Source organism: Anguilla rostrata, chromosome 13 (assembly GCF_018555375.3).
Source record: "Anguilla rostrata isolate EN2019 chromosome 13, ASM1855537v3, whole genome shotgun sequence".
NCBI lineage: Eukaryota > Metazoa > Chordata > Actinopteri > Anguilliformes > Anguillidae > Anguilla > Anguilla rostrata.
The window spans coordinates 17,558,017-17,574,444 of NC_057945.1; the positions used below are offsets into that span (position 1 = coordinate 17,558,017).

The following is a 16,428-nucleotide window of genomic DNA, read 5'->3' on the forward strand; positions in this document are numbered from 1 at the left end:
CAAAGCTTTGTAGCCTTTTCCTAGCATTGACTACATCCTGGACAGCATAGCAGGTGCCAACTGGTTCAGCTCATTCAACCCACACAGCAGTTATTGGCAGGTCCCTATCCTGGCACCGGCTCATCCCAAGACAGCCCAGCAATGTTCAAATGGCTGATGGAAAAGATACTTCAGGACATTCCAGCAACAGCCTGCAGTGTCTACCTTGACAAGATCCTGGTCCAAACCTTCAATGTAGTGCAAGCCAACCTCTGCATCGAGCCAGGTCATGCCTAGTTCTACAGCGCAATGATCCATCTTGTCATGTTCACCAGAAAAACATGACACTTCTACAGCAGGATAACAAAGCTCTTCTCCTCCATCTGCATCCACTCAAGCATCTCTTCCACAAGTGAATAGCACATCAGCAGCTTATTTTCATCAGATCTATTTCCATGATATGGTCAGCTCCAGTGTGAGGATTTCTCCCACTCAACTTGTCCACTTCTGTCTCATTCTATTCATACTCACCTTTTCTCACCAGAGAGGGGGGTGATAGGGGCGATGGGAGGGGAGGGAGTTGATTGGAGCCTATCCCATCATGAATTGGGCTAGAGGTGTATCTATCTCAGGGCACATACTATGGACATAAGCAAACTCTGATCCTCAGTCAGTAAGCCAGTCATACCACTCAAAAATCCTATTTACATGTTTACTACAGACAATCATCTGCAACACAACCGCCAAGCCCTTCTAAGCTGAAAGCTAAAATCTGCAAGCATCTACAAACTACTCTGCCAGTAAAATTTCCTACACCTTCTCTAAAAACCAGCACAACAAAAAAAGCAACCAATGCCCTTCACTAAAAAAAACCTGAAACCATTCTAATAAATTCCAAGTTCCTATATTCCTTTAAGACCATGAAACAATCAAACATCACCACTGTAGCATCACCGTTTTCCATCACTGCAGCAGCATTATTAAAAAAACAAAAAAAAACAGCATCACCATTTGAACAAAGCAGGAAAAACCAGCTTTGAAATTAAGCATGCCCGACGCACCAAAATGGAAATCAAAATAATCTACACATTTTGACCTAATTAAAAATACAATCTTCCCTCCTCAACAACAATTCTCACCTAGTGTAGCATAAGCAACTATCTCCAAAAAGCCAAAAAAAACACAGCAGCATTCTACCAGTGAAAAGTACATAACCAGCCCCTTACCTTTGATGTCTTCTGGCAGACGAACCTACAACCCACCACCAACACCAACTGTGCAGCAGCAGCACTGCTTCTAACTTCTCATGTAAACTACTCTAAAATGCCACTCTCAAATCAGCAACACACAGCTAAGATCTCTACACCTATAATTAATTCACATCATATTATCACACAGCATAATCAGTTCAGAAAAAACAATGACAGCACCAAAATGGAAATCAAAATAATCTACACATTTTGCCCTAATTAAAAATACAATCTTCCCTCCTCAACAACAATTCTCACCTAGTGTAGCATAAGCAACAATCTCCAAAAAGCCAAAATAAAACACAGCACTTCAGCACAGCAGCATTCCACCAGTGAAAGTACGTAACCAGCTCCTTACCTTTGATGTCTTCTGGCAGACGCACCTACAACCCACCACCAACACCAACCGTGCAGCAGCAGCAGCAGCAGCACTGCTTCTAGCTTCTCACCTAAACTACTCTCAAATGCCACTAACTCAAATCAGCAGCACACAGCTAAGATCTCTACACCTATAATTCAACATCATAAAATTTTATTACAGAATAATCAGTCCAGAAAAACAATGACAGAACCAAAATGGAAATCAAAATAATCTACACATTTTCCCTAATTAAAAATATAATCTTCACTCCTCCAAAAAGCCAAAAGAAACACAGCACTTCAGCACAGCAGCATTCCACCAGTGAAAGTACGTAACCAGCTCCTTACCTTTGATGTCTTCTGGCAGACGCATCTACAACCCACCACCAACACCAACCGTGCAGCAGCATTGCTTCTAGCTTCTCATCTGAACTACTCTCCAATGCCACGAACTCTCAAACCAGCAACAAACAGCTGAGATCTCTACACCTATAATTAATACACAACGCCATCATAATATTATTATCACAGCATAATCAGTCCAGAAAAACAATGACCGCACCAAAATGGAAATCAAAATAATCTACACATTTTGACCCAATTAAAATACAATCTTCCCTCCTCAACAACAATTCTCACCTAGTGTAGCATAAGCAACAATCTCCAAAAAGCCAAAAGAAAACACAGCGGCATTCCACCAGTGAAAGTACAGAACCAGTTCCTTACTTTTGATGTCTTCTGGCAGACGCACCTACAACCCACCACCAACACCAACCGTGCAGCAGCAGCACTGCTTCTAGCTTCTCACCTAACTTCTCTCTCAAATACTACTAGTCAGTACCAGGGCTTTGGCAACAACACCGCTAAAATCTATACACCTACAATTAATTCACAACATCACAATATCACCAGATCACTACATTATCAGTCCAGAAAATAAGACAGCAGCAATTTCCAGTCAGCAGCAATCGCTTCTGAACAGCACAACAGCAACGCAGCCATGATCCAGAAGAAAATGATATCAAAATCACTACAAATTCCTCACAGGAATCAAGAACTGGAGATCCAAACTAAAAAATATATAATCTTCACTTCTTGTCAACAACTCTCACCAATCATAAGCAACAATCTCCACACAGCCAAAAAAAAAAAAAAAAAGCAGAAGTCTTGAGCACAGCGGCATCCAACCAGTTAAAAATACATAACCATGGTCTTACTTGGAGTCGATTGATTGATGCATCCAGGTGGGTTTTACACAGGCTGCTGGGCTGTAATTGGCTGTAGGAATTTGAATTTGATTCAGCCAATTAAGAAGCGCGAGTGGCAGTCAGTGGGTAGATACCTGTTGATTGATTGATTGAAATTCTTTATTGATCATTAAAATACAAGTCTAGCCAGAGATGCCCCAGATACAGAAATCATCAAAAGGATAAATTACAATAAAGCCCAAAGGCTTATTTCCATTGTGGTCCTTTCTTATTTATTATTTGTGCATAGGGGTGCATGGGCTATTTTGATTTATGATAATCTGTTGGATTGTGCCCACCTGTCAATTTAAATGGTTTAATTTTGTCTTGACAGCTGATTCTCTTATCTCATTACATCCCAGGTTAATGCAGAAATTGCTATTTGTTTACCACTAGAGGGCAGAAGCATACACAAAACTAAGGCATATCCATTGATAAATGGATCTTCATGCAAGATTTGGTTCTGCTAAAGTAAATGCTATTCAGTAAATAGTGCTGCTGTAATCACTGTCCATTTAACCCACAAGCATTGTCAGAAAAATGAGAAGTAAAGTGGGGATGGCTGAGTTTTGAGTGATTTTTCACTCCAAGCTGAGTGAAAGTCTCTAGTATAATTGCTGGCAGCAATTGATGCCACGATGCTTTAAATGGTTCTTAAATTAGGGCAGGGGTGGCCAACTCTGGTCCTGGGGAGCCGCAGGATCTGCAGGTTTTTGTTTTGACCTTAACTCCAACAACCACTTACACAAAATAAACCAGATTGATTTTACTCTTTTACATTTGTTCCATTATTCTGAGATAATTCTTTTTATTCTAATAAAGCCATATATCTTATCAGTGAGAGATTGCAATGGCAATTAGGATGTCATTGCCAATTGGAGAACCACAGATTTATTGCACATTTGTTGCACTTCCCAGTGGAAACCAACATACACAATAGCCATGCATCTGACTTCAATTAAAACTGTTGTGGACATCCTGTTGCCACACTGCAAATACACATACACCATTGGCATTGTACTATTCACTAATCATAAATTGTGCGAAATGCAAGCTCAATTTTACCAGTACCATTTGTACAATGACTTCTGTATATATAAAAGTGTCATGAAAAGCACACTCCTAAACTACATAACACTCCACAGACAGGCTAGAATTGTCATGTTGATAGTAAAATAAACTGTGGGAATCTGTGATGTATTACCTTAAGATGAAAGGGAGATAAACGCCTGAGAAATAGTTTGGATTCAGACAGGCCTGTATGCAGAAATCTGAGAAGAGAAATCTGCGACTTCGGCAAAACCCATGAGATAATGATTGAAATATTCACCAATTTGGTGATAACGATCAAAATCAAGGCACTCGGTTGGATTTGGTCAGAGAAATCACTCCCTGTACCACATAATTATGTACCATGGCAAGGAGTTTAACAAGGTCTCTTGCTTGGTACAGGTTCTTGCACAACAATGTAAACATGAAAATAATGTTGACAAAGTTAAGCAGAACAATACAGTCTCTAGAGACACTGATGCACCATATTGTTATAGTACTTCAAGACATCAGACATATCGTATGTTATGGGTTAACTAAATTTGATATTTACAAGCATGAGCTGACCAAACAGTAGGCAATTTTGCTCTGTTCATGCATATAAATTTAACAGCATTTTTGGGGGGTACTTACACATCTGTGATAACCACATTTTAGGACAGGCCCAGTTTCAATGATCTCTTTCTAAAAAATTAACACAAAATATTTCTCCCACCACGAGGACCCTGCTGTGTTACCATGCAGGGTTAAAGGTCACAAACCCCTGCCTTTCTCACCCCCACTGATCTCACAGCAGCTGAAAGGGTGGGCGGAAACATCTGTCATGGAAGTCAATGTGACAGCTAACGCACTGCAACTACTCTACCATTAATTGTAGAAGAAAAATCAAACCTTTTCTACAAACCAAATAACTTTACTGCTGCATTTGATTTGTCCTTCATACATGTTTAAAAAACAAAGTATCATAGTTCTTTCTTGATTTTTGTTTTGTGTTTAATGTGTTATCTCAAAACGTCACTGAACTGACAGTCAATCCAAATTAAGCACTGCCCAGTGCATGCAGTTGTTTTGAAATTAATTTCATATTTGAGCATATATTAGACACACTGTAGTAAGGCCTGGAACACAGAACCATTTCTTCTTAATTGGTTTCTGAGCTCAGAAAGTTTTTGGAACATCTGGTCTAGAGCAGTCTAGAGTAGTGCATTCAAAATGGTGGGTCACAACCCACTGGTGCATCATGGGAGGATGAGTTGAATTGGGTCATGAGATGACATGAGACGACATATTTATTGCATATAATACACTATTTAATGACATTGATTCCAGTTAAACGCTGAACCTGTTATGTACACTACACTGGTAACAGTCTACGTGCATTTTGACAAATGTTTAAAAAAGAATCTTTAATTCCATATTAGCCTACCTGCATGCCGTACCAAAGACATGCAGGTAGGCTAATTGGAGACTCTAAATTGACCATAGGTATGAGTGTGTGAGTGAATGGTGTATGAGCCCTGTGATAGATTGGCGGCCTGTCCTGCCTCTTGCCCAATGCAAGTTGGGACAGGCTCCAGCACCCCCTGAAACCCTGCTCAGAATAAGCGGGTATAGATAATGGATGGATGTCTTGATTGACATTTGCATAAGCACAAGCTATGGCTGCAGACAGCAAGTGTATTCTGAAGATCTTACTGTGCTGAAGTACCTCAGTAAACCAGCATATTTTATAGAACTGTCCGAAAATGAAAACAAGGGAAATTGGTTGGAACAAATACCAGCACTTAGACTTTCTCTCCAGTACCGGAGTTACACTCCCTTGACTTAAGCAAGTAAGTTGAACAAATGCACATAGGTCAGTGTTTCGCGCGTTTACATGTGTTTTACTGACATCTTGTGGTTTTATTGAGAATTGCAGTATTCTTTCGAGGGAACGTTCATAACTGCGACGGATACAAACGCAAACAGAAGCGAACGAACAAAACTTTTATTTAAAAACTTGCCGTTAGTATGGTCGGGGAGTTTTTCCAATGCATTTGATGCAGCAAAGGCGAAGCAACATATAAATGTGATGATTGCATCACCACTGGATGACTACACCATAGACCATTGTTCTGAAACTGGTGTAGATGCTTTCTTGAAAACAATTTGTTTATCATTTCACTATACGTCCAACAAACCACGTAAACCTGCCTGTTATGGTCTTCAGAGTTGTAAACCACCCCCATTAATGTATATGATTTAACGAGGTTAGTTAAGTTCATTTTTTTTGAAAGGAGAAGAAAGGTGATTAATTTAGTTGTGTTAACACACCTCTTTTCGATTGCCCACTGTGTATACTGGTTTTCAACCTGGGTATTTAATATATTAGGTATATGTGAGCTATTAATTGAACACTGACATAAACACATTTTCCATTAAACTTGAATTTCACACATACATCAGTTCTTTGGGCTTTATATGTATTTTTTATTGAAGTGAAGCATATAATTGAAAGTTTTTTCTCTAGCATTCATATTTATTTAAGAAGATACACAAATTATAAATACAAAAAGTTGTTAATGTCCATTATAGGTAATTAATCGTTTTTTATTTATTTAAAAAAATACATCTACAAAAATACACACATTTCACTCTATGAATAAAAGATCCTAAGATAGATAGATAGATAGCAAAAACAGTATGATCTAAATTACAAAACAGAGACCCAGCACTGAACTTTGTACTGCTCATTACTCAGTCAGCGTCCACCCCCAAATTCAGACCAATGGTACAGTATTTTCGTAGAGCGAAGCCACCCCTTTCCGTCCTAGTGTAGGCACGAAATTTTGACACACTCCCTTTCTTCACTCAGCTTGCGTGTCCTTTGCACTCGGCTATTCTGCTGACTCGTGGTTTTTATTATGCTGTGGGGTGCGAGAGCAGGCCTATGCGTAATCCAACGAACATTCACGACCAGAATCAAGCATTTGTCTTTAGTCCCACATCGAAACATGTCTTCGTTAGATGGAACTCCCTCTAAAATCCCCGCCACCCTACTAGGGACGATGGCGTTTGGGGGGCGTGCAGACGCGGAAAAGAGCACGGCTATGGTACGGGTTTATCTGGAGCGTGGCCACAATGAACTGGACACAGCCTTTATGTATACAGAAGGACGGGCGGAGACAATCATTGGCGCTATGGGACTTCCCAAGACAGGTAAATAAGTGTTAACATTGGGTACTGTTAAGCAAACAAAATGTATCGCTTTAAATGCATGTCAAAACGACATGCATATACAATAGTCTAATTCAGCTTTTGTTAGCTACCAAACTTTTTCCTCCAGCCAAAATCAGGCAACCATTCACCTGACTACACCATTTCAAATTAACGTTATTGTCATTTGTTTAACCTTGAATAAAGACAGCTTGGTTACTGATTGTGTCAAATTGGCTGGCTACACGTTTTTAACCAGAAAACAACACTTATAAATTGTATCCATTAAACAGAGACGAGTCATAAAAGTTGCAGGGGAACAAATAATACATTAACAGGATATGATGTGTGAAAAACTCCAGGTTAACAACACTTAACACTCATAAAGTGTCCTGTCTCATCAGTGAAGATCGCCACAAAGGCAAACCCCTGGGATGGGAAAACCCTGAAGCCTGAGAGTGTGCGTTCCCAGCTGGACACCTCTCTGCACAGGCTCCAGACCCAGAGTGTGGACATCTTCTATCTGCACGCGCCCGACCATAACAACCCTGTTCAGGAAACCCTGCAGGCCTGCAATGAGCTGCACAAGGAGGTTCCACAATGCTTGAGAAAACATCTGTTCACTCATGATCAGTGCCAACCCCTCCATTACATGATTTTATTAAAAAAAGTGTGCACCGCTACAGTCTGCTATCTCTTACTATTTTTTAAATGAAGCCTAAAATGCCTGAGTGTTCAGTTCTTCTTTGTTCTCAGGGCAAATACAAGGAGCTGGGCTTGTCTAACTACGCCTCATGGGAAGTGGCAGAGATCTACTGCATCTGTAAGCACAACGGATGGGTGCTTCCGACGGTTTACCAGGTGAAATGGGCGATCCTCAGTGTTCTTTTCGGGCGTCCTCTCAGCGCCTCATTGCAAGCTGTCCACAACACACAAAATATGGGTTATGCTGGACTCAGTCACATTTACATAGAGTTTGTGCAGATCCGCTGGTCTTCACCTGTTACGGATCGCCTTGGTGAATGGAATTTGCTATTCGCCTGCTTTCAAGATCATTGAATCTGACCAGATGCCACCCCCGTATCCTGTCTAGCAGGATGTGACCATACATTTTGGGCCAGGCAACAAATATTCGGTCACCATGCAACGATGAGTCGTGAGGATTCAACACTTGTTTATAAAATAACTGGGAATGTTTTTCCTACTGCTGCCTAATTTGTGATTTCTGAATTTACCATTTATACTAAATGTAATTGGAAAAAAGTCATTTTATTCATGATTGGGATATCCTTAGATGGCTTATGCAGCTTTAGTTGCATGTGTGTACATTAATGTACGCATTACTGTACACAGTCTTGCCGAAAAGTACTGCTGTGGCATTTGTGTCTGGCTATTCAGTGTGTATTTTGTGTGTTTCAAATCCAGCCCCCAGTGAGATGGCACGAGCAATTCATTTTGTATTCGATTATCGCATAATATAGCATCATCATATACATTTAGGACTACAATCTCAAATGTGATTCATTAATCTCTTTTTACATTTGAGCCTTGACAGTACCTCTTCCTCCCCATTGCCCCCTTGATACAGGGCATGTACAATGCCACTACACGGCAAGTGGAGACAGAACTGCTGCCCTGCCTGAAAAACTATGGCATTCGCTTCTATGCCTACAACCCCCTGGCAGGTAGGGTGTGCTCTATGGTTTTCTTTTTTTTGCAAAAATGGCTGTGGATATACTTTGGGCCTGATTGACAGAGCCTGGCAGGTAGAGAATTAAAACCGTAGTAAAACTAACTCAAGGTAGTGGCTGACATGGTGGAAACGGGTGTGGTTCCTCAGTTAAGCAGTAGATATCCCAGCATGTTCAGGGTCTTGTGCAAAAATGTTGGAGGTATTTGGGGATGTCAGATGCAAGGTGTAAGTCTCCTTCGCTGTTCCTCCCACACAGGGGGTCTCCTCACAGGGAAGTACCAATACCAGGACCAGAACGTCCAGCCCGAGGGGCGCTTCTTTGGGAACAGTTGGGCCGGTGCCTACCGGGACAGGTAAGTGACCTGCACCTGTCAGACTGCTGGATTCACATAACGGCTGTGAACGATGGGCAGCTGGGGGAGACATCCGTTTAGAAAGACGGGCGCGGTGGGATGCGTCAGTTTCACAGATCACAAAACACGAGTCAAGAGAAACAGTTGTGATTGATTTGATGTGGAACGACAGCTTTTAAGATGTGTTGTTATCCTTAGTGTGCCAGATTGACTTGAAGATCTGTAATTTGCTCTTCAAATCATTTTCTTCCAGGATTGGGTGCAATCCTGATTTTCAAACTAATATCATCCTTGAAAAACACTGATTTTATACAACATACCATTTAAAAAATACATATGAGAATACACACATAATAGTACATTAATTGTTTGGACAGTACTGAAAAATACTATAACTGCTTTTATATTACCTGATATATGGCATTGCTGGATGTTGGCCCAACCATAATTACAGCATGTTGTGTTGTGCTACTGTAAAAATAGCAATTGTCATTCTGTTAAAGCATATTTCTGTTACATTTTATTGAGGCTGTCAATCGGTATTGAAGGCCTTGCGGATGGTGATATTAGTGGGTGTTGTTGGATGGGGAGGTTGGCATTAATGGACATTGATGGTTCATTCTTGTTGGTGTGGTGAGCCAGGTACTGGAAGAAGAGTCACTTCCAGGGCATAGATCTGGTAAACGAGGCTCTGGAGGCAGCGTACGGTGCACAGAAGCCCACTATGACCTCTGCCGCCCTGCGCTGGCTGTACCACCACTCCAAGCTACAGGTACGTCACAAATGGGAGCATCACTGAAGCCCAGGGGCCGAATGTGGCCTACTACAGCCACCCCTCTCTCATTTAAAGGTTCTAATTTCCCTCCAGGGTTTGACATGAGAAAGCTTGGTGTGGATGCTGAAATCGTACCACAGCTTAAAACCTTTACACACATAGTGTATTGTGCCCTACAAGTGCCCACAATTGCTGGCACATAATTGCAGACGCTTTGGTTTTCCTTTTCACTGGGTTAGTGCTGAAATGCTCATTTTAATGTGTAAAATGGTGTGTAACCAAGATGCAGTTTTTCAAATTCCGTGACAGTTGCCCGTAAAAATAGCCAAGTGTGACCCATTTACACTGTAATCAGTTGCCATGAATTGCCTCGCAGTTTGAAGTCTTATGATGTTGTGGAATCACCTCTAAGACTGGGTACATAATTTTCATCATTAGCAAAACACAGGATGAGCACACCTGTATGAGGTTACTATTGTTTCTGTGCGTGTTTCTTCTGTGCCAGAGATTGGTTTAGCAACCGTTTCCTTGCAGGGGGATCTTGGCGATGGCGTCATCATTGGCATGTCCTCCATGGAGCAGCTGGAGCAGAACCTGTCTGCCACCCAGGAGGGTCCCTTAGACCCAGTGGTGGTACAGGCCTTCAAACAGGCTTGGGACCTGGTAGCCCATGAATGCCCCAACTACTTCCGCTAAAAGAATTCTCTGCTCGGAAGACACCCCCTCTACCCTCTTCACAGTCGGCGAGGGACAACAGTGGATAAAACTAAAAAGTTTCATAATCCACCAGATAGGCTATTCACTATTCCATTGATCTTTAAGTCTTTGATTGACTTAAATAGAATTTTCTAAACTTAAGGCCTCATAAAGTAAATGTATATTACATTTGATATATTTGATGTGACTGGGAGATAACTACATTGCAATTCTGCAACAACAATGTGCAAGTGTGGCAGATTGGTCCACGTGCAAATGAAAAACTGGAGAGAGTGGAATGGAGAAGACTGAAACTAGCGAAGAGACTGGAGACAGCCTCCACTGCCTGTGCTGAGAGCAAAAGATTTTGTTGCCCAATAAAACCAGGCTACTTTTGACAGCCTAATAAAATGTAGAGCCTCATGTAGCACTCTAACAAGCTTGCTTCTTGCATTTATTAGCTAGCTGGATGGCTGGCTTGCTACATATGCTTAGACCATATGAACATGTTTAGTTCATTTTCTTTGTTTTTTATATTGATACAATTGTTAGCAAATGGACAAAGTGATTGGGCAGGTTATAGCCCAATGTGTTAAACTAGATGGTAAAATAGAAAGTCCATGCAAACATTTAATGCTTCTATTAAAATTGGTTCATTTTCAAGTAATTAGAATATTGCTATCATCTCTCTATATCATTGCTAAAACTCATTGCTATCACCATATCATGCTTATTAATACCAGAATAAAACTATATGCTAAGGACCTTGCACGTTTAGAAACTTATATGGGCTCTCATCCACCCTGATCAAACTGGGTTTATGAAATCCCTATTAGCAACTGATAATGTCCATCACTTGCTGCATAGTATTGATTCTACAACAGATGCATACTCCTCACTACCTCAATACTATTCCTTCACTTGATATTAAAAAAACTTTTGACTGTGTAGAGTGGCACTACCTATGGCCAGTTCTGGATAACATGGGCTGTTGTCAGACCTCAACAGATATGATTAAAATAGTGTGATGCCAGGAAGGGAGTTCAGGCACTGTCCACCAGGGGGCAGTGCAGACCCTATGCACGGGTATGGCAGAGGTTGTGGCTGTGGCTGTGGCTGGTTGCTATCAGTGCAGCTGCTGCCTATTGCCTAATCATTAGGCCTAATAACAGGACTGGCTCCCAGGCCTAAAGGCCAGTTTGAGGGCTGGTTTCTAGTGGACTTTGCTGAATGTCGGTGTCTCTTTCCTTTTGTGACTTTCTACCTGTCCAGTTTCATGGAATTTTGGTTCCCAGATAGTCATTTTCCTTGTTTTGAAAATTTTTGTCATTTTTAGTTTATAGCCTAATTAAAAGGCAACAGGTTAAATGTACGTTGTCTTTCTGTGTCTGTTTGTCACGTGATGCAAGGGCCATCTCCAGCAGTGCATCACTGTACTGTGTTCTCTTCCCATTTGTTCAACAAATTCCAGATTAGTCATTTTACAGCAAACCAAAGCATAATCTCCTTTTATTATGAGTAGACTGCTAATATACATAATACTTAATTCAGTTAATTACTTGGAAAAATTGGAAATTTTGTGTAAAACTACCTTCAAACGCAAATGAACACCAACCAGAGGTTGAAAAGGACACAGTTTATTACAATGGCCCTGATTATGCACATCACCACAGCAAAATTCACCGCACTATGGTAGACTGCAAAACAGAACATTCACAAGGGCTTCTAGAGTACAGTTCTACCACGATTCCATTGCTGGCGATGTAAAAGTGAGGAATAGGGCAGTTACAGGCGGTGTTGCTCTATTCTGTCCATCTCTGACTTAAGGGAATTCAATTGCATCGCTATGCTTTAACAATGTGCGCTTTAAGTCACATCATCGTTGTTCGCAGAAATGCCTCCCTGTTGCAGAATTTACTGAATAGTTACCACGACCGGTACACACCATAAATGTACACACGAATACTAACGCCATCCCTTCATATCGCTCTCAGTATGGCCTCCCTCATCCCCCACGAGTTACCCAATTTAATATTCATTTATCAGAGATTATGCTCTAATGTCTGCACTACTGGTTACAAACCATTTACAGTAAATACAGCAAACTGGGAAAATCCCTTGAGTTGAACCACTCAACAGCTTTCTGTATTCATCTTTCCAAAGTCAGCAGAATTAAGCATTTGGGGGGAAATTACAACATTTTGTACCGTCCCTGGAATATGCTGAAAAGTCACAAGTATTTGGTGAAATTCACGTTTAACAGGCAATTCCATGATGGAACACCATATCCTCCAATTGAAGATATTCATCTGGATGCACATCCACCTGTTACAGCATTCTTGTGTAAAAAAATTTTAATAAAAAAAAAAAAACCCTTGCCATTTGGGTTTTAGACCGCTGGTCCAACACACTGGCCTGTTGTAAAAACAAAGCTCTGACAATTTAGTCTAATCTCATTCAGCCTCCTCTTCCTCTTCAACTTCATCACCCTGCATGGCCTCTTCATCCTCTTCCTCCTCCTGCAGTTTCTCAAAGTCTCCAGTCTCAGAGTTCCACATGCACTTTATTGTCACTTTGAATTCCACCATCTCAATATTGAAGAGTTTCTGTAAAGAGGACGTTGTATTGGTCACACAAGGCTGAGTGATACTGTTCAGTGCACACAGTTATATGAGTTTTACTAGTCTGCCATGTATTAAGTCTATGCGAGATCTCTACATATTTTCTTAACTGGCAATCCGGCAAGTAACAGGTTACTCAAGTGAAGGTGTGGTGAACCCGCTGGAAGTGTAGTAGCAACAGACGGCGTTCCACTCACCAAGATCCGCGCCTGCTCTGGTGTCAGTGTATCCCCATCTTTACACACCCCATGATCCTTCAGCAGTGTCACCACACCTAAGGAATGAACAGCGCAATAAGGACTCTTTCTGGAGAAGTCAGAAAGAAATGTTGCCATGACCACATGTGCTGTTCTTAGAAACTGTTCAGTGTTTGTATAATGTTATTGCATAATGTTATGGCCTGTTTAACTGGTTTAAGATACGTTTTTAATCAAATAATGCACCCAAAGTGAAGACCGATGGCCAGACTTCACCTTTCTTGAGGGCTGTGGGTAGTCCCAACTGCCTCAATTGAGGCTCCATAGAGTGGGGGAACTGAGTGAGGGGTCCTTCATCCAGAGTGATGGCCATGTGTGCTTTGTTTCCTGCCCGAGCAAAATCCTTCTCCTTGAAGTTACTGAAATACCTGAGAAATATGCACAGTGGGTAAAACAAAGTAAAAAACATCACATTGCTGACGCCACAGTTAAACAAGCTCTTATTTAACCTTAAAGAAGCAAAGAAATGTACATCCAAAAGTATCAGACCACAGTAATATACCAGCCATTAACGACAATTCACTACTCACTCTTGCACCTCATCCTTGGTTTTATTAGTGAACAGGACCCCCACTTCGCCTTTCAGGTACTTGCTGATCTACAAGATACACATACTCAGACACACTGGACATTCGAACCTGCCGGAGTTTAGCACTGGCTACGGAGTACAAAAGTATTTGTTTCGGAAACTCGGGACAAACGGTTGAAAGCAAATCCTTAGATCTCACATACACACCTTGTGCAAATTGTCCTTGTACTCGTCCGTTGGTCCTTTCCCCAGAGCGATCATCATGACTTTGTTTTTACCAAAAAAGAATCTGAAAACAACAACGAGGCTGAGTGATGGAATATGTACACAGCTCGCTAGAAAAATGGAGCAGCGTTCTCGAGATTATGCCAGCAGGTTGTAATCCTTACTTTAGCGATGCGCATCAGTGAATCTGTGTTTTAAACCACTTTAAGTAAACGTTACTCACCTACTGTGTTTCCATGCCGTCCGTATGTCTTTCAGTTTGTTGTTCCTCATGTTGGCAACGGAGAAAACGAAGACGTACCTGTACGTGTCCACACATTTCCGCAACTACAGGATCAGAGACAAAACCGTTTATCCCAAAAGGTACTGGGTACCTAGTTAGCCAAATGGAAAACGAAATATAAAAATGAATAGAATTAAATTAAGTTATGGCATACCTCCTCCATTAAGTTCTGTTTCGCTTCCAATCCCTTTTTAGTCGTTTTTGTTAAGGAAACTGAAAACAAATGGGTTTTTAGTAAGCAGGCCAGCTATAGCAATACTAGGCTAACGGTTTAGCTTGTAATAGCCATATACTCCGTACATGTACTGGCATAAAATAATATGCAGCCATTTCGGAAACAGCTGTAAAATGTTCGGGCTATAAGTGTCAATAGCGAAATAAATCTCACAACAAGTTAGCTATCGATAAATGGATATTTCAGTAACACGTGCGGGTAGCCTAATCGCTCGCTACAGTAACGTTAACAGTAACAACACAAACTAACTGAATGCCAACATACAGTAAAACTCCACTATAAAGTCATAAATTATCATCAAATTATTCCAGCAAAATGCACCAATAAATATTTTAAAACATACTTTTCTTGTCCCTCTTTGATTTCGGCATGGTTGTCACGCTGGGCTGTATGACCACTGCAGGAAGGACCCCGTAATGTTTCTCTTGTCAGAAAAGGGCAACCTTAGAATTGCCTGAGTATAATTGTGCGAAAATGTATCAGTAACCTACACTGATACCATGTCTCCCTCCCTGGTAGATTCCCATGCGTGTTGCCTAAAAGAACGGACACATGCTTTTTAAATATAAGTTTTGAATATTTAAATAATTCTGGAAAAATTACAAACCTTAATCATCTGAAACCGCTGTAAATAACCTACATTCAGGTTAAGTGATGTTGATTTATTGATAACAGAAAGGTCCCATTTTCTTTTGCATAAAGCAAAACTGTGAAACATCACTGAAATTTGTTCAGAATCACACATTTTATAAATTTTGTTTGGTTACAGTAAATGCAGTTTACTTTTGAGTTAAGTCAACACCGATATAATGTTCATAAATCAATTCATCTCTTTGTCTTTGGTGCAAAACTGGAGTTTTAACAGGGGTAGAAGAACCAGATTTATTTCAATTGATCACACCATTTTTACTACTTTGAGGCATACAGAACTCCGATGCTTGCGTCCAAAACGGTCTGTGCAGTTGTGGTATAATTTGTTTCAGCTAGTTAGCTTCGGAGTTCTTTTAAAAAAAATAAAGAACCCTTTCAAATGTACGAATGGCACAGTATTTCACAGTATAGTAAGAATGCAGATACTGGTCCTAATAAGAGACTTAGTGCTTACCAACCTAAAGAGGTTGTTCTGGAAACAAATTGCTGTCAAGTTCCAAAGATTTCTTCTGCATAATGCACTAAAGGTATTGAATTTATGTCACATATCCAAAATATTGCATCTCATCTTTCCTGCCACACTTAGTTCAAGCTCAGCAGATGCATGGAACATATATAACCAATGCAATATCGATTTCCCAAAATTGTCGTTTCATTACTGGTAGACGTGTAGAAGTTTAATACATTTGTGCGCTGAAATTATGCGTTAGCTTGTATAGTACATGCTTAAAATGTTTGATGTCTGACATTCTTTAAACCCAGGATTGGCAGTCAAATTTTTCTAGCTTAATTTTGCCTTAGTGTGGTAAACAATGTTTTTCCTGTAAATTGCTGTCTGTTTTCATGCTAATCACATGAAATTTTGGTTGGAGCTCGAATAATGTAGCCTACCTCCTAACGAATACAAATATCAATAGAAATACAAGTTATCACATAGGCAGACAAAAAGCATCCATTAAGCCAATACACAATATATAAATACGTCACAAATTAAACAGCTGAATCGGTATAATATCAAGCCTACATGAT

At 40.5% G+C, this 16,428-nt stretch overlaps 2 protein-coding genes across 2 annotated transcripts; one reads left to right on the forward strand and one right to left on the reverse strand.

The window, feature by feature from the left end:
• The first annotated feature begins 6,708 nt into the window (after positions 1 to 6,708).
• On the forward strand, positions 6,709 to 11,265 carry akr7a3 (aldo-keto reductase family 7, member A3 (aflatoxin aldehyde reductase)). Its single transcript, XM_064304672.1, has 7 exons — positions 6,709 to 7,084; positions 7,486 to 7,673; positions 7,838 to 7,942; positions 8,670 to 8,766; positions 9,031 to 9,127; positions 9,770 to 9,899; positions 10,437 to 11,265. Exons 1-7 carry the CDS (start codon positions 6,790 to 6,792, stop codon positions 10,596 to 10,598), a joined length of 1,074 nt encoding a protein of 357 aa, XP_064160742.1. The 5' UTR covers positions 6,709 to 6,789; the 3' UTR covers positions 10,599 to 11,265.
• Positions 11,266 to 12,219: 954 nt separating this feature from the next.
• Positions 12,220 to 15,244, reverse strand: mrto4 (MRT4 homolog, ribosome maturation factor). Its single transcript, XM_064304673.1, has 8 exons — positions 15,092 to 15,244; positions 14,668 to 14,726; positions 14,454 to 14,557; positions 14,213 to 14,294; positions 14,007 to 14,074; positions 13,693 to 13,844; positions 13,417 to 13,493; positions 12,220 to 13,204 (listed from the first exon to the last, which is right to left on the reverse strand). Exons 1-8 carry the CDS (start codon positions 15,117 to 15,119, stop codon positions 13,052 to 13,054), a joined length of 723 nt encoding a protein of 240 aa, XP_064160743.1. The 5' UTR covers positions 15,120 to 15,244; the 3' UTR covers positions 12,220 to 13,051.
• Positions 15,245 to 16,428: the final 1,184 nt, after the last annotated feature.

What these genes read in the sequence shown, in the direction of transcription:
- mrto4 (XM_064304673.1), bottom strand. Translation starts at nt 15,119, where the DNA reads ATGCCGAAATCAAAGAGGGACAAGAAAA. An exon ending in AACAGAACTTAATGGAGGAG is followed by an intron (nt 14,558 to 14,667) that starts GTATGCCATAAC and finishes CTGATCCTGTAG; the next exon opens with TTGCGGAAATGTGTGGACAC. An exon ending in ACCCACAGCCCTCAAGAAAG is followed by an intron (nt 13,494 to 13,692) that starts GTGAAGTCTGGC and finishes TTCATTCCTTAG; the next exon opens with GTGTGGTGACACTGCTGAAG.
- akr7a3 (XM_064304672.1), top strand. Translation starts at nt 6,790, where the DNA reads ATGCTGTGGGGTGCGAGAGCAGGCCTATGCGTAATCCAACGAACATTC. An exon ending in TATGGGACTTCCCAAGACAG is followed by an intron (nt 7,085 to 7,485) that starts GTAAATAAGTGT and finishes CTGTCTCATCAG; the next exon opens with TGAAGATCGCCACAAAGGCA. An exon ending in TGCCTACAACCCCCTGGCAG is followed by an intron (nt 8,767 to 9,030) that starts GTAGGGTGTGCT and finishes CCTCCCACACAG; the next exon opens with GGGGTCTCCTCACAGGGAAG.